The 27,551-nt window shown below is 54.8% G+C and overlaps 1 protein-coding gene across 2 annotated transcripts in view; it reads left to right on the forward strand.

Moving 5' to 3' along the window:
• The window catches only part of DDR2 (discoidin domain receptor tyrosine kinase 2), a 48,651-nt gene that overhangs the window by 14,303 nt on the left and 6,797 nt on the right, over nt 1–27,551 (forward strand). Inside the window, exons 3-17 of one of the 2 annotated variants that reach the window (XM_066371363.1) lie at nt 3,307–3,409; nt 4,488–4,719; nt 5,037–5,184; nt 5,504–5,609; nt 9,471–9,654; nt 11,317–11,560; nt 13,403–13,465; nt 14,254–14,384; nt 16,913–17,123; nt 18,344–18,567; nt 19,562–19,585; nt 20,383–20,510; nt 22,413–22,604; nt 22,855–23,089; nt 24,429–24,578. In XM_066371363.1, coding sequence (XP_066227460.1) covers nt 3,307–3,409; nt 4,488–4,719; nt 5,037–5,184; nt 5,504–5,609; nt 9,471–9,654; nt 11,317–11,560; nt 13,403–13,465; nt 14,254–14,384; nt 16,913–17,123; nt 18,344–18,567; nt 19,562–19,585; nt 20,383–20,510; nt 22,413–22,604; nt 22,855–23,089; nt 24,429–24,578 — 2,375 coding nt within the window. The remainder of the gene's footprint in view (nt 1–3,306; nt 3,410–4,487; nt 4,720–5,036; nt 5,185–5,503; nt 5,610–9,470; nt 9,655–11,316; nt 11,561–13,402; nt 13,466–14,253; nt 14,385–16,912; nt 17,124–18,343; nt 18,568–19,561; nt 19,586–20,382; nt 20,511–22,412; nt 22,605–22,854; nt 23,090–24,428; nt 24,579–27,551) is intronic. The other variant, XR_010749399.1, reaches the window with a different exon arrangement.

Raw genomic sequence — 27,551 nt, forward strand, 5'->3', positions numbered from 1 at the left:
CCGCAGTGCTTCCGATGTTACCGTGTGGCAGGGCAGGGCTGGCCTCCTGTAGGCCCTGCCTGGCTCTGAAGTCACGATTGCAGGTGTCCCTGTAGACCACAGGCAGCCTTGGATTATCCCCCCGGTCTGGTCCCCCTCGTCCCCCCTCTGCCAAGAGAGGCCAGGCCAGGTCAGGCCCCAGCCTCAGGCCTTACGTGCGCTGCGTTTTTCTGGCAGCTGCACACGGACGCTCACCAACTGGAGCTGTGGCCTGGAGCTCATGTTGGACGGTATGGTTGGCAGCACGGAACAAGCAGCCCTTTGAGGCGGCCCCCCCTTCAGAACGTTGTGTGAATGCAGTTCTTGGGCAGCCGGGGCCTAAAGGGGCAGCGGCTCCTTCTGGGCTGAGTGCAGGGTGAATGGTGCTCCCGCCTGCACGGGCCACTGGCGCTGGTAGTTTTTAATTCTGGGAGCTGGAGAGGGAGTTGGCCTCTTCATCCTGGAGACGGGGCAGTGGAAGCTCCGGGGAAACCTCTGGCCCCGCCCAGCAGCAAGGCTGGGCCAGCGGCAGGGACCTGTCCTTCATCATCCCACCTGTCATACTCCAGCTGTGCCCTGATGGCTCACCGACAGGCAGGGGGGCCTGGCACGGAACAGCTGGGCCCACTTGGCAGCCCTGCATCTTGGCCGTTGGCTGGAATCCTTTCCACAGAGGAATCTACCAAAAATAGGCATGTTCGTTGGAAAAACTGCATGGGCACTGCTGATAGGCGCCATGGCAGTTGCCCTGGGCCAAGGCTGGTCCTGCCTCCAAAGACCCACCAGCGAAGACCATCCAATAGCGTCTGTGCCCTCGTCCTGTGGCCCAAGGGGACCCTGGCTGTCCACGAGCAGCCTGTCTTGAGCACTGTGCCTTCACAACAGATCTCAAAACCTGGTGATGGCCGTCCCCCTTTGACCTGCTCTTCCAGGGTTGATTTGGCCATTCCGGGAGTCTGTGCATTTCCATGTGAATTCTGGGATCATTTTGTTTATCTGCACAACAGCACCCATCTCAGAGACTCCAGTTGCCTAGAACAGACATCTTAACATACCGAGCCCTGCTCGCCATTCATGCCGTGTGGTCTCTATTTATTTAGCTCTGTATTGTCTCTCTGTGTGGGGAGAGTGGGGGGGGGGGGAAACAGTGGTTTCCAGCGTCCATGCCATTCGCACCCCCCATCCTTGCTCACGTGCTCCTAGTCACATCATGGAAAGGACGACATCCTTTGTTCTCCTGTAAACCCTTTGTGTGGGCTGCAACCCAGCGCAGTTCATCATTATTTTTTAGAAAAGTCAGTTTCCATTTAGAGGCAGATAACTGACACGAGAGATCCTCTTCGGTGTGTATGATGCATTTACCACCTAGAACGGGAGGTCTGCTGTCACCTTCAATGTGGCCCCCCGTTCATCACGAGCCCCTTTCCCTTCGGGCTGCTTTGAAACTTTTCCCTTGGTCACCTGTTCTCAGCAAGTGGACCATGCTGCCCTGTAGTACAGTGTCCTCCATGTGCCCTGTGCCTCAGGTTGCAGGCCTCCTGGGTTTGTCATGGTCACCGAATGTGAACAAAGGGTGACCATACTGTACTTGAGGAATAACCTATCCACCTGTCTCCCCTCCTTCGAGCCCTCTGCTGACATGAATGCCAGGGGGTTTGAAATTGTCCACATCTCATTCATGTTCTATTTATGTTGTTTGATGGATCGATCAATCGATTGATTTTCTTATCTCATGTGGGATAGTTCCTATTGATGCTTTTTTTTTTTCTGTATTTTTCCAAAGTTAGAAGCAGGGAGGCAGAGAGACAGACTCCCGCATGAGCCCAACCAGGATCCACCTGGCATGTCCACCAGGGGGCAATGCTCTGCTCATCTGAGGCGCTGCTCCACTGCAACCGGAGCCATTCTAGCACCTGAGGCAGAGGCCACAGAGCCATCCTTAGCGCCCAGGCCAACTTTGCTCCAGTGGAGCCTTGGCTGCGGAGGGGAAGAGGGAGATAGGAAGGAGAGGGGGAGGGGTGGAGAAGCAAATGGGTGCTTCTCCTCTGTGCCCTGGCCGGGAATTGAACCCAGGACTTCCACATGCTGGGCTGATGCTCTACCACTGAGCCAACCGGCCAGGGCCTCCTATTGACCTTTTTAAGTCTGTAAATCTTTTCTTCAACGTGTAACCTGCCTCCAGTCCCATCAAGTGTATTTTCTCTTCCACATTCCGGTTCTAACCCTAGAAATGTGGCCTGTGCGTGTCTCTGTGTCCACCGAGCCCCCGTTGTGGTCTGAACACATGCGATGCAGCTGTAACTGTTTCCTGTTTCCTTTTCCATTCTCGCTACCCCGCTGGCTCTGCACAGCGTTCATTGGGCGGTTTTCTTCTCATCGCGGGTTCTCTGTCCCTGTTTCTTTATGTGACTGTTTTTTTAAATTGCATAAAACACGTTTACACTAAATAAATGCACCTGCTGTTTATCTGAAGTGTGTGTGTCTCATCGGGCCACCTCTGTCCCAAGAACTCCAGTCCCCTTGTGAGCTGCGGGCTCCTTAGGAAACTCTCCTGCCCCCATGGACTCCTTGCCCCTGTGTGGCCTGGACATGGTCATGGCTGGAAGCTGGTGTGATCATGGGTCTCGTGACCTCTGTTTCCTGCCTCTTGGGGGTCGCCGCCCGTGGTGGTCTGATAGCCATTATATGGAAACCCACCTTCTCACATACTTTGTCCATTTCTCTTTTTTGTGTTTTTTTTTTTTTTTGACCCAGGGGAGTGAACTGGACCTCTGTTCCTCTTTCTTGGGTGGACAGGGAGGGCCATCTGTGTGGTCCCTGGTTTAGCCAGGAGCCAAAACCTGGTGCTGATGGGGCCAGAACCGTGTGCTCAGAGCCTTCCCCGGATAGTCTGCTGGAATGCTCCATAGTTGCATGAAATCAGCCCCTGGAGATCCCGGGGTCCTGGGGTCCTGAGGATAATCACGACTCCTGCTAGTAGGGAGTGGGCATGGGCCCTGGGGTTGTCACGTGAGAGGGAACATCAGCACCGCTCACTGTGCTCCATGCTTGTTGGAGTTGCGATGAGCCAGACAGTAGTTGTGGTGAGGGTCAGTGCTTGCACACCGAACGGTCATCAGTGTGGAGAGAAGCCGGAAAGAACAGGCCAAGTTGCGGGAACAAACCGGGTCGTGGGGGGACTTTAGGAGATTTGAACTTCTTTTCCCATGTGCCGTCATCAACGCCATTCTTCCCGGGTCTCTGGGAATAAAACGAAAGGTTTCCTGTCTCTGGTTTCTCTTGGTCCAGCTGTGTGCCGCTACCCTCTGGGCATGTCAGGAGGCCACATTCCAGACGAGGACATCACGGCCTCCAGCCAGTGGTCGGAATCCACAGCGGCCCGATATGGAAGGTGAGGCTGGGCCCCCAGGACAGGGGGTCTGTGAGGGGCAGAGGTCTTGGACAGGGGCTGTGCTGGCGGGAGCCGGTGAGAATGTATGGACATCACAGGGGATGTACTGCTCTGTGTGTTTTCTGGGAGGAAGTTCAGGCCTCAATCGTGAGTGCCTGACTGGTGACATCCTGACCGTGAGGCCCAGAGCCACTGCGGAGGACCCACAGATCTCAGAGGACTGGTGTCACTGTGTGCTGCCATGGGGAGGGGGCTAGGCGGTAGGTGTGGCAGGTGCTGGTCAGGCAGGACACCAGGGTAGAGCCCGGGTGCTTTGACAGCAGGGATCCCTTGTCAGGAGCCTCTCTGTGTGTTGGGACCTGACCTTTGTCCTGCGACCTCGCTCCCTTGGTGACGGGGGGTCGTTTCTGTGATGCTGGCCTCACACCTGAGAAAAGCCCTCCATAAATCTCTTCATGTGTTGAGGATGAGGGTGGAGGCTGGTGGGGCTGGGAAGGAACAATGGGAGTGGGTGACAATTGTGAACCCAGGCACATCCCAGGGAAGAGGGGACATGGTGATGTCACCAGCCTGCTCACTAGGAGCTCAGCCTGGAGGTAACAGCTAGAGTGGTCACCGTTCCCCCAGCACGCCCCCCTCCACCGGCTGGGCTGCACAAGCCACAGTGGGGAGCTTATGAGTCGTCCCTCCTCACCCCACGACTTGACGTCCAGGTGACGTGTGCCCGGTGTTGTCACGCTGAGACTGTCAGGGGAGGGGCTGGTATGATGGTTCCATGGGCAGGGGATGTTTCTCCGCATGGGACCTCCATGGAGATCTCCAAATCAGGCGGAAACAAGGCTCCCACTGACCTGAAGGCCTCTCGCTCCCTGCTGATGCCTCTCCTGGGTTCCTGGTGCCCAGGGAGAGGGGCCTGGCCACAGTGGGTATGGTGGTGGCTGTAGACCGCTGGGAAGAGCCCAGGAGTCCATGCAGATGGGGTTCCAGCTGCCCCCTCCCAGGATGGGAAGCTGCTTGCTGAGGATTGGGGGGTGAGTCTGTGGTTTCACGGCTCCCCTGTGCCCTCCTTGTGTCTCAGGCTGGACTCGGAGGAAGGGGACGGGGCCTGGTGCCCTGAGATCCCGGTGGAGCCTGACGACCTGAAGGAGTTTCTGCAGATTGACCTGCACACCCTGCATTTCATCACGCTGGTGGGGACCCAGGGCCGCCACGCCGGGGGCCATGGCATCGAGTTTGCCCCCATGTACAAGATCAACTACAGCCGGGATGGCACGCGCTGGATCTCCTGGCGGAACCGGCATGGGAAACAGGTGGGGAGCACTGGGCCTGGCCCTGGCCCGGGCGGGGTGCCGGGCCCATGCTTTGACTCTGGTAGAAGGGGGCGTATGCGGGCTGTCAGGGCGGGCGGTGTCCTCAGGCTCATCACGCCCTGGTGAAGGTGTGACCCAGGCTGGGAGGGTGGGTCAGAGAGGCCTGATCGGTCAGGGCTGCCCAAAAAGCCGGGGAGGACATGTTTTGCTCCTGGAATTACAAAGGGAGGGTTCACTGTGGGGGTGTGACCTAGGGTTGGTGGAGAGATGGCACTACCGAGTTACGGCCCCCGACCCCACCCCCACTCTCTCCACAGGTGCTGGACGGGAACAGCAATCCCTATGACATTTTCCTGAAGGACCTGGAACCTCCCATCGTGGCCAGATTTGTCCGCTTCATCCCTGTCACCGACCACTCCATGAACGTCTGCATGCGTGTGGAGCTGTATGGCTGCGTCTGGCTGGGTGGGTGCCCGGAGTGTGGGCCCCTGTGTGGGAGGAGGGAAAGGCAGCAGGGTCAGCACCCTGGGAGCGGTGATTCCCTCGGGTTAGAGCAGCAGAGAAGGGAGCGTGGGCCTTCCAGCCAGGTGTCCTGTCCCCGAAGCGTGTGCCTGTCCCTTCGCTGACTGATGTGTGGCTGCTCCTTCACATGGCGCTACTGTGCCCAGTTGTCCTGGTGGACACCGTGCAGGTGGAGCCACAGGGGGTCTCCCTGGGCTCCTTGGTCTAAGAAGCAAGGGCATCCCCCTCCCAGAGGCACTGACCCACCCGTTTCCCTCGGCAGATGGCTTGGTGTCCTACAACGCGCCAGCTGGACAGCAGTTCGTGCTCCCCGGAGGGTCTGTCATCTACCTGAATGATTCCGTCTACGACGGGGCCGTCGGGTACAGGTAAACGCTTGGGGGTGGGGGGACTGTGGTTGTCAGAATGGGACAGGGGCCACTAGGAGAGGATCCTATGTTATCTTGGTTTGGGCTCAGTAACCAATCAATCAATCCACCAACCAACCAACCAACCCACCCACCAACCCGAGGTCATGCAGAGCCTGCCCCACCCAGCATGGGGAGATCATTCAGATGAAGTCAAATACATGGTCTTTATTGGCCAGGTACGTGGAGCTTCGCTCGGCGTGGGGGTGGGGGGGGGGGTGTAGAACAAAGCAATGACCGGAAACAAGGACTCACACAAGGTCACTTGGCAGTGTGGCCCTAAGGACGGCAGCCACTCCTTCTGACCCTTAAACCAGGACACAAGTAATGGCTAACTTGTGGAGCCTGAGGAACACGGGAATGGAGGTTGCCAGTGTAATACATGGGTCAGGGCAAGAAATTCAGGAAGAATAATCCCTGTGATCATAAATGCATCAGACATTGTGAAGGGCACAGGCTGGCAGCAAAGGCTTACAGGACAAGCTGGTCATTGGAGCGGAGGAGGGGGTGTAGGGGAGTGAAGATGAGAATGGCCGTCAGCAACAGAGGCCAGAGCTGGGGGTAGGGTGAGGCTGGCGTGGACCCGTGAGGCCCCGCAGAAGTTGGAACTGGATGAGATTGGCTCCCTACCCCCTCCCACGGGGTGCCCAGTCGGCCAGTCATCTCTACCCACTTCACCCTGACCTCACTTAGCGCCATCTTGATCTGCCAAAGTGGAGCCAGGCAGAGAGTCACACTATCGCCAGGTCCAGATGTGAGTGACCATGGAGGTCGGTGACTCAGGGGCCTGGATGAGAGGGCAGAGCACTGCCCCCCCTGCCCCCCCCACCCACAGACCTGACTCACCCGCCCCCTCCGTTCCCCATCACCCCCTCCCCTCCACATGGCCACTGCTCTTCCCTGTTGCTGCTGTACTGGCCACACCCCAGCCGGCGTGGTCTCAGACCCAGAGGCTGATTGAGTCCAGTTCAGTGTAACAGCCTTTGTTGATCCGCCGCTCCCGTGACGCACACGGAACGTGGTCGACCCAGTTGGCATCAGAGCGTAGTGCTGTCGCTGACCCCAGCTGGAGCTCAGAGCTTGTAACAAATGACCACACATGGGTGCGAGGAAGATGTGTCCTGAGGGCTCCGGCCAGGACTAAGGGGAAAGACCCTGGGTCACGGAAGGGAGGTGCCTTCTCTTTGCTGTGAGGATGAGAGACTCACGCTGTGAGGGGAACGTGCAGGAGAGACCTGGCGGGCCGGCTGGAGCCGGAATGGGCCCTGGGTTGGTGGTGACCTCATGGCAGGGGCTGACCGATGACATGGTGGTTCAGGTGGGGGGACTAGCATGAGGACAAAGGAGTCAAAATTCAAGGGGAAGAGCAGCAGATCAGGTACCCGAAGTAGCAGGTGGGCAGCAGAGTGGGCAGGTCACGGCCTGGTTTGGAGGAACTTGAACATTGGGGGTCGTGAGGACGGGGAGGAGGAGTGCGGAGAATTGAGTGCCGGGGCACAGGGCAACGGTGGGATGATGAGGAGGGGCACTCAGGTAGGAAACACTGGCCACCTGACTGGACGCAGAGGAGACGCCATTTTTCATTCAACAAATAGTCTTGAGTGCTCACAACGGGCCAGGTACTTCCAGCGACTGAAAGGGAAGTTTGGCCGAAAGAGGGGAGCCCGGTGGGAGGGTCAGGTTAGAAAGGGACATGTGTGTAAGGGACCCACAGGACACTTGAAGGGACACGGGAGGCAGGCGGCCGGGCACCTGGCTCTGAACCCCGGAGGGGAGGTCAGAAGTGATTGGGGGCGGACACAGGTTGTGTCCTCCCATAGCTGGGGCGACGGCTGAGCGAGGCACCAGCTTTCCATGGCAGAGCCTTGGGAAGCAGTCAGAACAATAGGAGTTACTGTTCTTAATTTTAAAACTTTCTTTTTTATAATCGTTTACTTATTGATTTTACTGAGAGAGAGAGAGAGAGAGAGAGAGGAACATTAATCTGTTCCTGCGTGTACCCTGACCAGGGATCGAACCGGCAACCTCTGTGTTTCAGGATGATGCTCTAAGTAATCAACTGAGCTATCAGGAGCACAGGGCGGCTGTGGTCATTACGGGCACCCTCAGGTGTGCAAGGGGAGAGTTTGCCCCCATTTCTTCTCTGCCTGATTTCACGTTGACTCAGGAGAAGCTGAGTAACTGTTCCTTTCGATTCCTGTTGCTTTTCATACAACTCTCATGGGGATTCATTTTTCTGGGGGCAATGGGAACTCTATCCCACATACACATGTGTCCTCCCAGCCCTCTGGTCTCAGAGAAGAGAAGGATGGGAGACCTGGCAGGGGGTACCCTGGCTCTGGTGACAGTGGACAAGGTCAGTCACATGTTACACTGAGCCAGGGTCTGGCTGTCACATGAGGGTTGCCGGTGTCCCTGCTGGAGGATGAATGTCCCAGTGTTGTTACTAGGGAACCCCGGCAGAGACGTGACACGTGGCGGGTTCTCCCTCCATCCCTCCTTCAAAGGGAGGGGGCCCGTGTCCCTCGAGCAGCAGAAGTAGCATAAATACACACACCCCATGCAGCATGGCTTCCGGCCACGTCAGCCTCGGCCGGCCGTGAGAACAGCCCCTGGCTCAGACATGGAGGGGGCTGTCAGACCAGGACACAGGGCAGTACCGAGACCCCCCGGCTCAGTCCACAGGTCTCACTTCACGCGTCTCCTTGTCTGCAAATTTGATGGAAATAAAGTATAAATAGGTACCTAAATTTAGCAGGGGTTTCTCTCTCTTTCTTTAAATTTTTTTCTCTCTTTAAATTTTTTAATTGCAGTTTACTTCAATATTATTTTGCGTTGGTTTCAGATTACAGCATAGCAATTAGACACTGATACAATTTATTTTTTTAAAGACTTTATTCATTTTAGAGAGGGTGGAGAGAGAAAGAAAGGGAGAGAGAGAGAGAGAGAGAGAGAGAGAGAGAAGTAGGGGAGGAGCAAGAAGCATCAACTTGACCAGACAAGCCCAGGGTTTCAAACCGGCGACCTCAGCGTTCCAAGTCGATGCTTTAACCACTGCGCCACCACAGGTCAGCCTGACACTGATATAATTTATGAAGTGATCCCTCCTTGGGGAGTCTGGCCCCTGCCAGCCCCACTCATACTTATTACAACCTTACTGACTCTGTCCCTGGGCTGGACTCACACCCCTGCGACCGTCCCGCAGCTGCCAGTCTGCACTTCTCATTCCCTTTACCTTTTGCCCCGGACCTGGTGAAGGTTTGGTGACAGGTTGGGTTGTTGGAGGCATCGGGTGGGGGAGGCTGGCTTGTTGGGGGCGACTCACTGAGCAGTGACGACGTTCAGTCGGAAGGGAGTCAGGACAGGTTCCGGCCAGCTCGGGGATGGGGCCACGTGGTGACGGGTCAGAGCTGCTGTCCACAGCTGGGTGCGTCTACCGACAATTCCTTAATCAAGCGTATTTGATACTATGGAACCATTATAAAGAGACCTTCTATTGGGTGGATAAGAATAGGTAAGCATACAACAGATTATAGAAAGCTTTTCATAGAAAACAGTAAAATGTTGCAAAGTTCTGCTCCTGAAGGGGTCATCAGAATCAAATATTCGGTAATATGCGTCCACGTGGAACGCAGTTCTGGGCCAAGGCAGGATGGCTGAATCAGTGCTGGAAATATATATATTGGGTTTTGCATAATTGTTTAGCCGCCGTGATAATCAGCTTTTACAAAACCTGGTGCAGAAGCGGCGGGAACTCTCCCGTGAACGTGCCGTCAACTCTGGGGGCCTCTGTCCCTTTTCCTTCTGCCCTTGGCCGTGCAGCATGACCGAAGGGCTGGGCCAGCTGACCGACGGGGTGTCGGGCCTCGATGACTTCACCCAGACCCACGAGTACCACGTGTGGCCCGGCTATGACTACGTGGGCTGGAGGAATGAGAGCGTGGCCAACGGCTACGTCGAGATCGTGTTTGAGTTCGACCGTGTCAGGAATTTCACCACCATGAAGGTCAGTGGGGCCCGGCATGTGGGGTGCTCGGCCAGCTCTGGGGCGGGGTCTGTAGGATGGACTCCTGACCACACGCCTTGCCCTACTGCCCATTTTCTCACTGGTGACCAAGGCGGCCAGACGGGGCCACTGTCCTGCATGTTCTGTGGCTCTGACCCCGGAGCTGATGCATCCATTGGGCAGTCTCCAGGGTCCACCATGCTTTTAGGCCCATGAAAATGTCTTACTTTCTCTAAATATCAGGAGGGGAAAAAAGCTAGGGCCAAAAATCATTCTCACCTCTGAAGTGCACAGTTGTAAAATATCATTTTAATCTGTACTGCTCACAAAAATGAGGAGGTCAGGGACCGTGCAGATGCTCCAGTCCTTTCAGCCTTTTGTAGAGTGCATTTTCACCTATGAAAGAAAAGTTGGTTTTGCATCTCATTTGCATACTTGAACAATTTTCTTTGACTTGTCGTTTGCTTTTCTGATATTCTTGTTTAATAAAAAAAAAAATCAAATGCTTTTTTAAAAATTTTTATCACTTCCTATTCATTTCAAAATATCCCTCATTTTTGTGAGCAGTCTATTTTTAAAGAGGGAGGGGCCACACTGTGGGAGTGATTCCCCAACCCGGTTGTCCCCAGGGAGAAACCTGTGCCCCTACCCTGTAGTGACTGTGGCTCTGACCTCTCATCTCTGTGGGGGGGGGCTTTGTCCTTTGAACCACCTCTCCCACCCCCCAGTGCCCAGAAGTCATGCTAGAGGACCCCACGTTCCTGTGTCCCTGCAGTTTTCACCTGTTGTCACTCACCTGCACGAACTGGTGCTCCTCCTAGACCTCTGGCTCCTCAGAGGTGGGGCGTCTGCCGCCCGACCTTTGTCCCTGGAGCTGAGGACAGGCTGGCTCGATACATGTTGGTGAACGACCAAATCATAGCACCCCTGTCATCTCCTCTCGTCGTTTGTGGGTATAAATGTCTCCACTACCTTGACTACAAGGAGGGGGTCTGATGGGCAGGACTAGGGTCCCGGCTCATAGCATTTTTTTTTCTGAAGTAAGAAGCGAGGAGGCAGAGAGACAGACTCCCGCATGTGCCCAACTGGGATCCACCTGGCGTGCCCACCACGGGGCGATGCTCTGCCCATCTGGGGCACTGCTCTGTTGCAACTGGAGCCACTCTAGCACCTGAAGTGGAGGCCATGGAGCCGTCCTCAGCGCTGGGGCCAACTTTGCTCCAGCGGAGCCTTGGCTGCAGGAGGGGAAGAGAGAGACAGAGAAGAAGGAGAGGGGGAGGGGTGGAGAAGCAGATGGCTACTTCTCCTGTGTGCCCTGGCCAGGAATTGAACCCAGGACTTTCATACGCCAGGCTGATGCTCTACCACTGAGCCAATCAGCCAGGGCCAGCATTTCCTTTGCTGTAAACAGAAAGTTGGCAGGAGAGGTGGCCTGCTGGGAGGAGTGGTGTCCCCTGCTGGCCAGGATCAGGGCTCTGGAACCCCTGATGGGAGGGCTTGGTCCTTCTCTGTGGGGACTCAGTGACTCCTCTGCCCAGTCAGAGGAGATGGTTCCCCGAGGGGTGGCCATGAGGCCTGGAACGTAAATGAGCGGCCCATTTCTGTGCGAGGCGAGAGTGCCCACATGGGTGGCCATTGCGCTCACGGCCCGGCTTTGGTCAGGTGCACTGCAACAACATGTTTGAGAAGGGCGTGAAGATCTTCAAGGAGGTTCAGTGCTACTTCCGCTCGGAAGCCAGCGAGTGGGAGCCCAACGGCGTGACCTTCCCTCTGGTGCTGGACGACGTTAACCCCAGCGCCCGCTTCGTCACCGTGCCCCTGCAGCACCGCATGGCCAGCGCCGTCAAGTGCCAGTACCACTTCGCCGACACCTGGATGATGTTCAGCGAGATCACCTTCCAGTCAGGTGGGGCTTGGACCCGGAGGGGGTGGGTGCCCCGCTCCGGCCGGCTGGTGGCTTCTCGGGGGGACGTGTGAGGCTGTCCCTGTGGAAAGGCTGGGTTGGGGCTGGAGGGGACAGGACACGGGCTTGAAAAAGGAAGGATTGGGAAATGAGACTACGACGTGTTAGAAACTTTATATAATATAAATTAAACCAGTTGAGGGGACGCCTGCCTTGCTACTGCTGAAATATTTAAATGAAAATTTCTAAAAATACACAAAGTAAGGAGACCAGAGAACCCATCTGTCCCTCAGCTTTGTTGATCATCATGCCCGTTTGTCCAAGTCTCACATTTGCTGTTGTATGTTTTTGTTTTCTTTCTTATTTTCCAAGTGAGAGGAGGGGAGATAGACAGACTCCTGCATGCACCCCAACCGGGATCCACCTGGAAGCCCCTTATGGGCTGTGCTGCTCTGCCTGTCTGGGGCCATGCTCACAACCAAGCTATTTTTAGTACCTGAGACAGAGGTTCCATGGAACCATCCTCAGCGCCTGGGGCCCATGTGCTCAAACCAATCAAACCATGGCCGTGGGGGAGGGGAGAAGAGAGCAGGGGGAGGGGGAGAAGCAGATGGTCACTTCTCCTGTGTGTCCTGACTGGGAATCGAACCTGGGACTTCCACATGCTGGGCTGACACTCTACCACTGAGCCAACTGACCAGGGCTGCTCTTGTGTTTTAAGGCAAATCTAAGACATAGTTTCATTCCATTGCTAAAAGTGTTAGAATACCTCTGAGAAAATAGCACTATCTTTATATGCATGATGCCCTTTTAGCAACTAGCAGCATTTACCAGTAAACACAGTAATTTCCGCTTGTCACCTAGTGGCCTGTCCACATGCTGCCCCTGAATGTCTGGTGATGTCCACTGCAGGTGGCTGGACTGAATAGGATTCAAATAAGCCTCTCTTGGGCTATTTCCTTTATTATATTCCTAAATATCTCTTCTAATCTGAAACAGTCCTCTTAATTTTATTTATTTTTTATTAATTGATTTGAAAGACAGAGAGAGAGAGAGAGAGATTAATCTGTTGTTCCACTCACTTATGCATTCACTGGTTGATTTTTGTATGTGCTCTGACTGGGAATCGAACCCACAACCTTGGGGTATACAGATTGTTTTTGCCTCCTGGGGGTCTCTTGAGCTCCAAAGTCTATGACATGATAATATTAGAAATTAGGATTGGGGGGGGGGGGGAGAAATTTCTGAGAGAATGGAAATGCATATTCTAGCTCTCAACCTCCTCGAGCAGATAGACCCGAGGAGAATGTCAGTTGCCCACACCAGCCTGGTGAATACTTTGGGGTCCAGTCTCAGAAGCCGCAGCCTCACAGAGAGGAAGGACGCTGTAGCACCAGTCACCTGTCTCTATGGGTGGAGGCTCAGTTTGCCAACCAAAGAGCCAGGGCAAGGGGTCCTTGTGAAAGCCCTGTAATCAACCTAATTTCCCGGGAGGAAGGAGCCTCTTGCTGGGGTCCGCTCACACCCCGGATGTCTACCTTGAGCAGGCTTGGGTCTCCCTTCCCGTGCCTGCTTTAAGATGCCATGTGATCATGGCCCCCCACCCCACTGTTTCCTAAACTGTCTGGTATCTGGGCACCTAGGAGATCCCCATGTAAACAAACATTTTACTAAAGAAAAGTCGTGCTTAACAAACAGACAAACAGTGATATTTTTGTTGAGTGCAGTGTGCACGATTTCACAGTTGAGAAAGGCGGGTGGCAGCCCGCGGGATGGATGCCCCAGTATGCGGGGTCACTCGCTGCTGCCTTGCCCGCTGCTCTGACCCCACCCTGTTTGTCACAGATGCCGCCATGTACAACAACTCTGGAGCCCCGCCCACTTCGCCCATGGCGCTCCCCACCTACGGTGCGTGTGAGTCCTCCTTACGGAAGCCAGGTGGAAGGGATGCCCACCCGCCCGTCGGAGGGTGGAGCAGGGTGGAGACTTGTGTTGGCCTGGCACTCTGTGTAGGAGACTTGGTGCCAGGCGGTTTTGGAAAGACAGGCAGCTCAGCTACAGAGCTAGGGGCCCAAACTCACCCTCTTCTCTGCCGGCTCACGTGGGTCTGCAGCTGAAGCAGAGCCCGGAATGGTTCTAGTTGTTTCATGAGAGTTTGGGACACAAGGGGCCCAGACAGGGAGAGGGCTGTTTCTACCTGAGACCCCTGGTGGGGATCTCCATGGGTGGATAGGGGAACTCCATGGACACAAAAATGCCAGTCTTTCTGGTCTGAGATAACCACACAGAAGTGTGCCCATCACTTCCGACCCTCCTTGGCCCCAGGAGCCGGGCCCCTGGGAATGTGCCATCCCCAGTCTCCAAGGAGAACCCCTCAGCTGCCCATCACGTCTCAGAGAACGCAGAGCGGGACCGCTCACCTGGTTCTCGTGAGGTGTGTGCTGAGGAGCCCGTAGACCGGGGGCCCGTGGTGATAAAGGAACAAAATTCTGGGAAGAAGGAAAAAGCTGTCCATGATCCAGTCTGGCAGGGAGGAGGGCTGGGGGGCACAGGAGCAGAGGAGCAGGACCTGGAAGCGGCACTGGGAGGGGTTATCCTGAAGACCAGGTTCTGCCTCCTGTCCCTGGTCCAGTCCCCCTGCTTTCCCTGGTCCCCTGAGACGATGGCCTTTCCTGTCTTCCTCTGCCTGGCCACAGACCCCATGCTCAAGGTGGACGACAGCAACACCCGGATCCTGATCGGCTGCCTGGTGGCCATCATCTTCATCCTCCTGGCCATCATCGTCATCATCCTCTGGAGGCAGTTCTGGCAGAAGATGCTGGAGAAGGTGAGGCTGGGTGAGCGCTGCACCTCCTTCAGGGTGGCAGCGGCCACACCATGAGGACTTGCGGGCGGCAGGCGCTCAGCGGGGCACGAGGAGCACAGCGGGGGAGGGGGGAGGCTTGTGGCTAACGGAGTTGGGAAAGCATGGCCACATCCACGTTCTCATTTCAGAACGGAGGCTCCGGAACCTTCCTGGGAGACTCCCCCCCAATGTGTTAACTCTCAACTTGGGTACCAGCCTCAGAGGCTGCTTCCGGGGTTGGGGAGTGGGGCAGAGAGGGCATTTAAAAATAATTTGACCAGTGATTCTGAAAGACAACCTGTACCTTCCTAAGCTTTCTGACAGTCCTGGTCTTTCTTATCTTTGCTGTTTGCTTGCTTGTTTTGGTGTGTGTGTGTGTGTGTGTGTGTGTGTGTGTGTGTGTGTGTGTGTGTAAAAACATCACACTAACATCCAAGCCAAATTTCTCACAATTCTATCCTTATTTCTTTATCTACTTGATTGTCCACTCCTCTGAGTCCCTCCTTGGAGATTTTATTTTTGTCCCGGCCAAATTATCTGGATAGTTTTTATTACATTTGCCTAACACGTCACCGTCTACAAGGACGTCCACGTGTGTTGTGTTATGGGGACCTCGCCAAATGGTGGTGAGCGAGGCAGCGTGGTTCTGCCTGATCGTCTTTCTAAAGAGAACACATGGCGTGCTCAACGTCACATGGGCCACACTAGCCGTCGGTCTTGACATAGGTTGACTTCTTTTCTTCCAAAATGAATATGTTTCACCAATGGTGGGATATCTATGACTTTCCTGGTTTCTTGGGCCAGCAGACAACTTTCTAGACGCTATTGCTAAGTGTCTGATGCTCGTGGGGTCTTCTGAGGATCGAGTGTTTCGACCCTGGGCCATGGACGCTGTCCTTGGTCAGCGAGCTCACGGAGGTGTGGACTGTGGGTGTAGATAGAAGGGAAGGGCTCAGGTGAGAGAGAGGAGGAGCAGGACCCCGAGGGGGAGCCGGCACTTCCTTCTGACCCGCTCCACAGTCGGTTTCTGAGAGGACTAGGGTTCATGTCACAGATAAGAGGGTCTCCTTGCTTCCCATATGTGCCTCTGTCACCAGTCCAAGAGCACATCCCCTCGACAAGTAGTGACTGCAGACCGAGAGGAAGTATCACAGTGAGCGTGCCCGTTGGCACGATGCTGGGACGCAGGGCATGTGATGTCCAGGGTGGACAGCAAGGGGAGGTGGTCGAGGTGGTGCTGGTGGACTGAGGTCCGCTGGACGGCTCAACGTGGCTGTGTGTCCTGATCCAACAGTCCGCCAGGACTGCGGTGGAGGGTCCATGTTCTGCTCCAGGCTGTTTCTCTCTGTACTTGAGCCACACCTGCCACGTCCATGGGTCTTTCTCCTGGGAAGTGTTCCTGGGCCAGGAGAGAAATGTCCGATGGGAGACGCTCCAGGTACACAGGAGAGAGGAATGTTGCCCTTGTCTGTTTAACTTGGTCCTTCCAACAATTCCTTCTACCCTGTGCGTCCTGAGCAAGACAACTGGAGAGGCTCTGGAATGGCCCAGGAATCCTCCCTGTGGACGGAATTCTTTGCAGAAACACTTGTGCATACAGCTCTCTGTTCCCAGAAATGTCACTCACGTAGCTTCTGGGGGCAACATCGCTGTAGGGACCCTTCCGATGGTGTGCTCTCAGCCTCCTTTTCTGAGAGAGTCCACTGTAGGGTAGACAGCGAGTCCCGACAATGTGTGCTGGGCTCCAGCTCCTGGTGGGGATCTTTCCACAACAGGGACCTTTCCGTCTGGGGGGTGCCATGGGCAGCCAGGTTTCTCACTGAGTGTGGCGTGACCACCCAAACAGTCACGTACATTTGAGGTCTGGCTGGCGTGTCTTTGAAGGAGTAGGCAGGCCACGTTGGATAGGACAACGGTTAGTATATTCTCACGTTTGGTGGGAGTCACCTGGGCATCCCCAGACACCCAGGGCTCTCCTCCACCATCGTAGTGAAACTCTGGGGCTGGGGTGAGGAGTAAGGTTATTGAGAAAAGTTCAGTTATTGATTTTTTTTTTTTTCCCAGAGAGAGAGAAAAGGGGGTGGGGAGAGTAGGAAGCATCAACTCATAGCAGTTGCTTCTCATGCGTGCCTTGGCCGGGTAAGCCAGGGGTTTCAAGCTGACGACCTCCGCATTCCAGGCTGACAATCTATCCACTGGGCCAGCACAGGTCGGGGGGAATGTTCACTGTTAAATAGAACGTTGCAAAAAGTTGCAGACTGAGATGCTGGGTTGATGCTGGTGGGTTCTCACAGTGTCGAGTGAGTAATGCTTGTAAGGGCTCTGGCAAATAGGCTCGCAGCTCAGAAACCAGGTCACATTCTGCCGTGAAGAAGCAGTGTTGGGGGTGTTCTACGCTTCTACAACAGGGACACCCCTGCTCGCGTGGGGCGTCTGGCGTCGGAGAGCCTTGGCCCCTGGGTGGGGAGCGGGGCAGGAGGAGACGGAAGGTCCCCGTGCCGCCCCTCCAGGCTTCCCGGAGGATGCTGGATGACGAAATGACTGTCAGCTTGTCCCTGCCCAGTGAGTCCAGCATGTTCAACAACAACCGCTCCTCGTCGCCCAGTGAGCAGGAGTCCAACTCCACCTACGACCGCATCTTCCCCCTCCGCCCCGACTACCAGGAGCCGTCTAGACTGATCCGCAAACTCCCAGAGTTCGCCCCTGGGGAGGAGGAGCCAGGTGAGGACCAGACCGCGGGCAGCACGAAGGGGGCGCCTGGTCAGAGAGTGGGGGGTGTTCACCCAGCCTGGCGCCGGCCGAGACAGAAGCCCCCGATCTCCCTCCGCGTCTGGACTCTGCTGCTCTCCGCAGAGCAGCTATTTGCAGAGACCCCCACCCACTACAGTGTTTACACCAGGAGACCCCAAACAGCCCACCTCGTCCAACCTCCTAGTTTACAAAGGAGGAGAGTGCCCATCACCCAACACCATCCCGGGTAAGTTCAGTACCAGGATTTCCCCTGGCGGAGAGCAACCCCCGATGTGGACACGCCCTCACACCAGACATCACTGTCACCTCCTGTGAGCCGAATCCTCTTTGGCGGAGATTTGTTGGGCTTACATAAGATGTGATTATGAGAAGAGCTATGTTGTGGTTTGTCTCAGTAAAAGCATCGCTTCCTAACACAGTGCTAGCTGATTCGCATCCTAGCGTTAAAAAAAAAACACACTGTTATGGAGTGAGGTCAGGAGGGACGCTGTGGTCATCGCTGAGGCTCAGACCAGCCTTTCCGTAAGGTCACAGTCTGGGAGCGGCCCCCGTCCGTGGAAGGGACGGGTGTGCTGGAGAGAGTGAGCGGACAGGCACGCAGACAGATCACCTGTGATCAGAGGCTGCCAGCGGTCGTTCTGAGGAAGGGAAGGAAGCCCCCCACCCCCCAGCCCCCAGGAGGCACAGGCACTGGAGGGGCCCGTCGGACTCAGAAGTTTACAGACAGTGAGAACAGAGGGTCTAAAGGGAATTATTTCCTAGACCGGAGTAACTTACCTATTTTCTGACGTCTAAAACACCCTTCTCATATTTTAATGTTTTTCTTTTAAGTTAGGAAATGTCTTCAACTAGATCATATCAATCAAACGGAAAGTGTTTAAATACCGAAAACAAGTTCTTAAATCAGTGATAGTGTCTCACATGGAAAAAAATTTTAATACTCCCGCCCTGCATGTCCAAACATCTCTGTAACCCAAGGATTCTGCTCGTGTCCTGTCATCCAAGAAAGAATGAGACAGAAATGGTGGCCTCCTCGCTGAGGCCATGGGGAGGAGTCTCCGAGCACCCAAGCAGGAGCGCGTTGGAGCAGGTGGCCTGGGGACACCTCCAGCCTCCGTCTGCCTGGTTTCCCTCCCTGCACAGCTGTTCAGAGCCGTCCCCTGAGAGAGACCTCTGCCCTTGTCTTCCAGGCTGCAGCAGCCACGTGAAGCCAGCCCCTTCCAGCGGGCCAGACGGGGTGCCCCACTATGCGGAGGCAGATATCGTGAACCTCCAGGGTGTGACTGGGGGCAACACCTACTCCGTGCCTGCTGTCACCATGGACCTGCTTTCGGGGAAGGATGTGGCCGTGGAGGAGTTCCCCAGGAAACTCCTCACGTTCAAGGAGAAGCTGGGAGAAGGCCAGTTTGGGGAGGTGAGTTGACCGAGTGGAGTGTCCAGGCTTTGGTTGAATAAAAGTTGCCGGAAGAACCCTGGCTGGTTGGCTCAGCAGTAGAGCGTCGGCCCAGTGTGTGGAAGTCCTGGGTTTGATTCCTGGCCAGGACACACAGGAGAAGTGCCCATCTGTTTCTCCACCTTTCCCCCTCTCCTTCCTCTCTGTCTCTCTCTTCCCCTACTGCAGCCAAGGCTCCATTGGAGCAAAGTTGGCCCAGGCACTGAGGATGGCTCCATGGCCTCTGCCTCAGGCACTAGAATGGCTCTGGTCGCAGCAGAGCAACACCCCAGATGGGCAGAGCATCGCCCCCTGGTGGGCATGCCGGGTGGATCTCAGTCAGACGCATGTGGGAGTCTGTCTCTCTGCCTCCCAATTTCTCACTTAAGAAAAAAAGAAAGAAAGTGCCCGGAGGAGCAGGGTCCCTTCCAAAGTGGATGGGCCTGCAGTGGTCTCCTCCACATGTTGCCAAACTCCGGCGGGGTTCCTGGGCATTCTGACTTGTGCATGGGAGTTTTTGAAGCCCGTGAGTCCCTAGACGTCCCGGACCTCCTGAGGAGCATTCCATATTTTCACATTATTTTGCAATGGGTTACAGAGGGTGGGACCCGTTTGATGTGATCATCTTTTATAAGCTGTCCAGGGATGCCCCGCTGCTTGACAGACACTTTGTTTTCCTCCCTTTTAATGGGAGTTACATGTAGAACGGTTGAAAACAACCTCGCCCAGCCGTTGGTCCCGGAATCAGCGGCTCAGGACTGAATCACCGCCTGAGACGAGGAGGAGCGGTCCCCTCGGTGGCCTCAGAGCCAGGCCTGTCTGTCCTATGCGGCCCTTCCCTCTTACGTCAGTCAGTCACCGAGCCTCCTGAGAGCTCAGAGTGGGGCGGGGAGGCTGCCGTGGGGGGTTTTCCACCCCGCGGTCTACACGGCGGCCGTAACACTTGGTTCAACAGGACTGTGTTGTTGGTTTTCAGGTGGACTGCATGCTTCTCTCCTGGGTAGGTTTGGTATTGCTGGGGCAGGGGGCTGAGGGGGGGGCAAGTGTCTGTGGCATGTGTCCATGGTGTTCTATGTCCTCGGTCTGTTAAAGGTGCCAGTGCCAGCTCATTGTATTGTCACAGGGCATAGATGCTACTTGTCATACTAACCTCGTACTGAAGAATTATCTTAGAGAGGAAATTACTGTCTTTCCCCATATATGAGACGCACTCTTTTTCGAAAAACTTGGGGTCTAAAACCTGAGTGGTCTCATACAGTGATTGTGGCATTTCAAATGCCATAGATGGAACTGAGGACAAGGCAATCTATGAAGACAGTGATTCGTCATCAGAACAGATGAGGATAAGCTCATGGATGGGAGTTTTGACAGTGAGGAGTTGTATGAATTTTATGATGAATAAAACTTGAGTTTGATAACTTTATGTAATTTTTTTTTCTTCAAATTTTGGGCCCTAAAATTAAGGTGCGTCTTCTACGTGGGAGCGTCTTATACATGGGGAAATATGGCACCTTGGGTTTTGTATGATGGAGGGAAGGTCATGCGTTTATTCCCAAGCACAGTTTAGGGTGCTCTGTGTGGTGATAAGATACTCTGTTGCAAATTCATCCATTCTACCTAGTTCACATTCTGAGCATTGTTTTCATCTGTTATCTGAATTAGAAATGTGTCACACGTGTCTCCTGTGGGTCTCCGATTGTCTGGCCCCGGAGGGTAGGTGTCAGACACCCGCCTGCCCCGCCCCCCGAGGTGCCCATGGGGGTGACGGTGGCGCTGAGACACAGGCCTCTCATCCAGGTCCACCTCTGCGAAGTGGAGGGAATGGAGAAGTTCAAAGACAAAGACTTTGCGCCTGACGCCAGCGCCAGCCAGCCAGTCCTGGTGGCCGTGAAGATGTTGCGGGCGGACGCCAACAAGAACGCCAGGTCTGTGGTCCGCGCTCATGTCTTGTATTAGCTATCTTGGACCCTCCGGGAAAAACCTCTCAGCAGAGCCGCTTTTCCTGTGGCGATGGGAAGGTCTGTGAACCAGCCTCCTGTTTCCATGGTTACGCTCTATCTCCTGCTGGGGGCCCGACGTCCTCACCTCTGTCCTCCATCTCCCACAAATACCAACGCGTGCGTGTCCCCCACTGGACTGGCCACTCGTTGGCTCCCTGACCGTCGGCCCAGCCCGAACGTCTCGGCGTGCGCGGTCTGAGCGGGCGCTCCATCCGGTCCACTGTCGTCCACAGATGCATCCCCGAGGTTACACACCGCTCCTGCTCGGCCTCCTCCACTCTCCTTTCTCTCCATCGCTACTGACTGTCTCATCCTTTCCTTCTCTTCTACGCGCCTTCTCTCCTCTGTCTGGCGGCCCCTACAATGAGAAGCTCCCTCCACTTGGAAAAGTGCCCACGGACCTCAGGGCAGAAGAATCCGCTGGCCTTTAGCGGGTTCCCCAGCTGGGACCCCTGACATCCCCCGTAGGTTGCAGTCTCAGCCACCCCACTGTTCCTGTAGTCTTTCTGTCTGTTGAGGGGACGGTGAGCCCACCGTCACCTGGAGGCGTTTGTTGCCCAGAGCTGAGGGTGTCCCCTGGATGAGGTCCCATCCAGGGGACACATGGGCATCCCTACTTGTGTCGGCTGCTGCTCCGTCTTGCTGAGACTTGAAGTGAGCGATGGTCCCTCACCTGCTCTTCACATAACCGTCGTTCACGGGCTTCCTGAGAAACCTCATGAAACGGCAGGATGCGAGGGTGGTGGGCGAGGAGAAGGGGCCGGGGTGAGAGCCGGAGCGGCTTGGGGGTTCTACCTAGGAGCCCCAATTGTAGGGGTATTAGCATGACTGGCAGGGGACATCCTTGGGTCCCACAGGGATGGGGTATTTCCGATACTAATCTCCGCATGGGACCGGAGACAGGACAGAACCATGGATGTGACAGGTTGTTTCGTTCAGTGGGGTTGGCATCCCGCCCCTGCGTCCACTCCTGCTGAGCCGTCGGGTCTCCTGTGGCTCTGGCGCCTCTCAAGCCGTCGAGACCCCTGTTTGGGGTCGATGCCCTTGATGTGGTTTGTGTGTCACAGGGACAGAGTTTTCCTAGGACACTCCCAGGAGACTCGTGACTGAACTGCTGTAGTAATTTGGGGAATGTGGGCGAGTGGTCTCACTGACCCAAACATTGCTACGGGAAAGGTTACAGCTTTGTGGTTCACAAGGGTGGTTGCCACCAAAAACTCAGCTCTTAGCCTTGGCCAAGGGAGTCCTTTTTAAAAAAATTATTTTTTTAAATTGCCACCCCACAGTTTGAGCTGCTCTGTGTCGAGTGTTGGGACCAACAGCTGGCAAAGTCTGTACTAAGACAAGTCGGTGTGGGAAAACACAGACTTAGAGCTGAGGGTGACTGTCCACTTTATAAAACACCCTTTTGCTTTATAACAGAATGGCACAGGGCTTTGTGAAGGGTGACACCCTCGTGCACCTTAGATGTGAGTCTCAGGGCACAGCTTAGATGTGTATAGGGCGGTTTTGGGCAGCGCGTGTCCGACTCACCCTGCATGTGGCAGGCCTTTTGCTGGGCACAGGGGTGCTAGTGTGACTGAGGCATGGTTCTCGTTCTCAGAGGGAGCCCAGTGCAACAGGGGGCCTCGTAGTATAGATTGAGACAGGCCTGGTGGTGGTGGTGGGGAGGGGGCGGGCAGTCCTCTGTCCCTTCAAAGGTCGTGCGAGGGAACCAGACTTGGTGTGCCGGGAGGACGAGGCTTGGCTCTGCCCACCTTTTCCTCCTGACGCTGACTCTGGCCACCTCTGGGTCTGTCCGTGTGTGTGTGTGTGTGTCCTCCAAAGGAATGATTTTCTTAAGGAGATAAAGATCATGTCCCGGCTGAAGGACGCCAACATCATCCGTCTCTTAGCCGTCTGCATCACCGACGACCCTCTCTGCATGATCACCGAGTACATGGAGAACGGGGACCTCAATCAGTTCCTGTCCCGCCACGAGCCCCCCGGAGCCTCCCCCAGTGAGGTGCCCACCGTCAGGTAGATAGCAGGTCCCTGCTCTGCCCATGTTCCTGACACGAACCTGGGTCTGCAGACGGGGAGCAGCGAACCCTGAATCTCGGCCGAGTTTGGGGTGGTGGGGTTAGTGTGCGGGGAGTGGCTGCCCTGGGGGCGGGGAAGACAGAGGTCCTTGAGGGGCAGAGAGCGATGTGGAAGCAGCCATGGCCTGTGCACCTGTTGCATCCCCCACCCCAGGCCACAGGTGACCTCCCCCCTCCTGTGTCCTCAGTTACACCAACCTTAAGTTCATGGCCACTCAGATCGCCTCTGGCATGAAGTACCTCTCCTCCCTCAATTTTGTCCACCGAGACCTGGCCACACGGAACTGCCTCGTGGGCAAGAACTACACCATCAAGATCGCCGACTTTGGGATGAGCCGGAACCTGTACAGCGGGGACTACTACCGCATCCAGGGCCGTGCCGTGCTGCCCATCCGCTGGATGTCCTGGGAGAGCATCCTGCTGGTGAGCGCGGGCAGGGACCCCAGACAGCCCAGGCACGCTGTGGGCTCCGACGTCTGCTTTTTTTTTTTTTTTTGAGACAGAGAGAGATAGACAGGGACAGACAGACAGGAATGGAAAGAGATGAGAAGCATCAATCATTAGTTTTTCATTGTGCGTTGCAACACCTTAGTTGTTCATTGATTGCTTTCTCATATGTGCCTTGACCACGGGCCTTCAGCAGACTGAGTAACCCCTTGCTGGAGCCAGCGACCTTGGGTTCAAGCTGGTGGGCTTTTTGCTCAAACCAGATGAGCCGGCGTTCAAGCTGGCGACTTTGGGGTCTCAAACCTGGGTCCTCTGCATCCCAGTTCAACACTCTATCCACTGTGCCACCGCCTGGTTAGGCTCCGGCGTCTGCTTTGATGTGGGGCGATCATCTCTGAGGGCTAATTGTTACTTTTATTTTTATTTTTTAAAATTTTTTTTATTTTTCTGAAGTGAAAGTGGGGAGGCAGAGAGACTCCCACATGCGCCCGACCGGGATCCACCCAACATACCCACCAGGGGGTGATGCTCTGCCCATCTGAGGCATTGCTCTGTTGCTGCCAAGCCATTCTAGCGCCTGAGGCAGAGGCCATGGAGCCGTCCTCTGTGCCTGGGCCAACTTTGCTCCAATGGAGCCTTGGCTGCGGGAGGGGAAGAGAGAGACAGAGAGGAAGGAGAGGGGGAGGGGTGGAGAAGCAGATGGGCGCTTCTCCTGTGTGCCCTGGCCGGGAATTGAATCCCAGGACTTCCACACACTGGGCCGATGCTCTGCCACAGAGCCAGCCCATCAGGGCCACTCATTGTTATTTTTAACACTTGCCTGTTTCTGCTGGTAAACGTCAACATGCTCACTATATAAAATTTGGGTGGAAAATACACCCATCACAATGAGGAATTTAGTATTTTATTTTCTTTCCCCCTTTCCCGCCTCCCAAGTGGTCTTAATTAGTTTAGAGTATGAAGAAAGTATTTAAAGAAATGTTACCCACATAAAATCATTTTCTTCTGTATTTCAGAAACTATTTCTAATTAATTATTGACACTGAATCTCTCTATTTTTATTTTAATGAGGATCACCATTTGCTTTTTACTTTAGTTTCTCATTCTTTGCTTTATAATTTTTACTCAGCGCTTCGTGTTTGGGGCTGCGGGGCTGCGGGGGGGGGGGTGGTGGTGGTGGTAAGAGAGACATCTGCTTCCCCCACCCATCTCTCTGGGGCTGTTTCTTCCCAAGGGATGGGGCTGGGTCAGGGAGGGCCTAGCTCCAGGTGGTGCCCAGGTAACTGCCTCTCTCTCCTGGTCCTTATTCCAACAGGGAAAGTTCACCACAGCCAGTGACGTGTGGGCCTTCGGGGTGACTCTGTGGGAGACTTTCACCTTTTGCCAGGAGCAACCTTACTCCCAGCTCTCCGATGAACAGGTCATCGAGAATACTGGGGAATTCTTCCGAGACCAAGGAAGGCAGGTGAGAGCTGGCGGGGGCGGACAGGTGTGGGCGTGGGTGATCTTGAAGGAGAGAGGAAGGAAGGCTCTGATGTAGCAGGACGGGATGGGGCTGGACGGCGGGCCACCTGCTTGATGGCCTGTGTCACTCGTTATCCAGGTACCAAGTAAGACCCAGCCCCCCCTCCCCCAGGCATGCACACGTACCCTCTGCTTTTGTGTCAACCCAGCATCAACAGAGGGCATGAGGGCTCATGGAGGCTTCTCTCCAGCTCAGACGTAGCCGGAAGTAAAGCCCTGTCTCCTGTTTGACCCGTTTCTAGATCTAAACTATGAGGTTTGTCTTCCTGGTTAGAAATATATACGCTTGAAAGTGAACAAGGGATTAATCAGCCTTCCTTCAACATTGGGTTTGGACTGTCTAGCAGTGTTTCTAGACTCCGTCGTCCAGAGATGATCAGGCACCCCCTGGACTTCTGGCTCCTGCCAGGCCCCTCTGGGCCTGGTTGCCACGGCCTCTCAGGACTCAGGACAACAGGTTCCCAGTTCCACACGCCGGGCCGATGCTCTACCACTGATACCCTAAGACTTGTTTGGCTGACTCGGTGATGTTTCCTGTGAGACATGAGAATTAAAGCTTGCTGGTGGCTGTGGTCCTGCGCCTCCCCCAGTGTGACCTCCCCCATGTGGCCTCCCTCACGTGCCCCAACAGCAGGCACCCTTGGATTGTGGCCCCTCAGCAGCTGGGGGAAGGGAGAAGGCTCTTGCTGAAATGAAAAATGTATCCACGTTGCTTACACGGAGCCAAGCCAGCAAAGGCATTATGTAGCCTCGACTTAGCACTAAGATGTTATGCATGACCCTGGCCAGTTGGTTTAGTGGCAGAGCATTGACCCAGCGTGTGGATGTCCTGGGTTGGATTCCCGGTCAGGGCACACAGGAGAAGCGACTATCTTCTTCCCTGTATCTCCTCCTCTTGCTTCTCTCTCCCTCTCTCTATCTCTTTCTTCTCCTCCCCTCCTGCAGCCATGGGTTAATTGAAGCAAGTTTGCCCCGGGCACTGAGGATGATTCCATGTCCTCCACCTCAGTCACTAAAAAATGGCTCCTGTTGCAACAGAGCAAAGGCCTAGAAGGGCAGAGCATCGCCCCCTGGTGGGCATGCCAGGTGGATCCCAGTCAGGGCACATGTAAGAGTCTGTCTGCCTCCTCTCCTCTCACTAAAAAAAAAAAAAAAAAAAAAAAAATCTTATGCATTAATTACTCAAATGTTATGCTATTCAGTTTCACAATAATTTTATCATTGAATATCATCTTAATTTCTAATCTCTATTCCATTTAATTTTTTTATCCATTTTAAAATATTCATTGTGAAAGGGTCCAGCTTTTTCACCCTCATTAAATACCGGCGGTGAACCAAAACTATTCTGACCAACTACTGAATGGTCAAGTTGTGAAGTAAAATATTTGAGCAGAGCCCTGGCCAGAGCCACAGAGCGTCATCATAGGCTCGGTGAGCTCCCTGCCTCTCAGCAGAAGTTTACATTTTTCAATACAAATTCATTCAGTGTAACACCTGGACGACTAAACACAATTTATTAAATTTGTATTTTATTATTTTATAGTATTTCACTTTATTATATATTTATATCAATTTATAACTTATATTTTATTACTCTAAGTTACCCTACCATTTCAGGACTCCATTTTCTTTTTTTAAATATTTTTTTTGTATTTTTTTTCTGAAGCTGGAAACGGGGAGAGACAGTCAGACAGACTCCTGCATGCGCCTGACCGGGATCCACCCGGCACGCCCACCAGGGGCGATGCTCTGCCCACCAGGGGGCGATGTTCTGCCCCTCTGGGGCGTCGCTCTGCCGCGACCAGAGCCACTCTAGCCCCTGGGGCAGAGGCCAAGGAGCCATCCCCAGCGCCCGGGCCATCTTTGCTCCAATGGAGCCTTGGCTGTGGGAGGGGAAGAGAGAGACAGAGAGGAAGGAGGGGGTGGGGATGAAGAAGCAAATGGGCGCTTCTCCTATGTGCCCTGGCTGGGAATCGAACCTGGGTCTCCCACACGCCAGGCCGACGCTCTACCGCTGAGCCATCCGGCCAGGGCCCAGGACTCCATTTTCAAAGTCCGACATTAGATGGGGGTACGGTCATTCCTCTGCCCCGTCAGCAGCAGAGTGGACCCCATGGTCACCAGATGGCCTGTGCGTGACCTGATTCTTTTCTGAGCAGCGCCCGTTTATGTCGCCTGCTTACTGAACATGGCAGATAAGCATCAGGAGAGAACTTCATGACGTGGTTTCGAGAAGAAATTTTTACACTGAGGGCTCATGGCTTAGGCAAACCCTGAGTCCTTTTCATTCAGTAGAAAGTGCTTGGATGTCTATTGCGGTCATTAAAAAAAAATGCTTTTCACATTTTTTGTTTTTGTCTCGACCCATTGGGAAATATTTGCAGCAAGCACTTTCCTCTGGAACTCCTGGTCCAGGCGGGTTTGGGGCTCTCGCCCCTGGGGCGTCCTGTCTGAGATGGCTTGGCTGCTCCCCGGTCACCCTGTGCTCAGTGGTTTGGTCGTTGGGACCCAGACTCACAGACTGGCCCTGTGGGAAATCCTGCTGCAGAGATGCAGCGCTGACAGCCAGGGGAGGGGCTGCTGGGCTTTAGACCCCTCCCCCTCAGTTATCACAGTCACAGAGGGGGAGGGGACAAGTCAAGCGAAGGTGCAGGGTCCCTCCTTTCACCCTCTTTGCTTTATGGTCTCTTTCTCTCTTTTTTTTTAAATTTTTTATTGTTGCTGTTGCTGTTATTTTGTGAAGTGAGAAGCGGGGAGGCAGAGAAACAGGCTCCCGCATGCGCCCGACTGGGATCCACCCAGCACGCCCACCAGGGGGCGATGCTCTGCCCATCTGGGGCGTTGCTCTGCTGCAACTGGGGACATTCTAGCACCTGAGGCAGAGGCCATGGAGCTGTCCCCAGCGCCCAGGGCC

Source organism: Saccopteryx leptura, chromosome 2 (genome assembly GCF_036850995.1).
Source record: "Saccopteryx leptura isolate mSacLep1 chromosome 2, mSacLep1_pri_phased_curated, whole genome shotgun sequence".
NCBI lineage: Eukaryota > Metazoa > Chordata > Mammalia > Chiroptera > Emballonuridae > Saccopteryx > Saccopteryx leptura.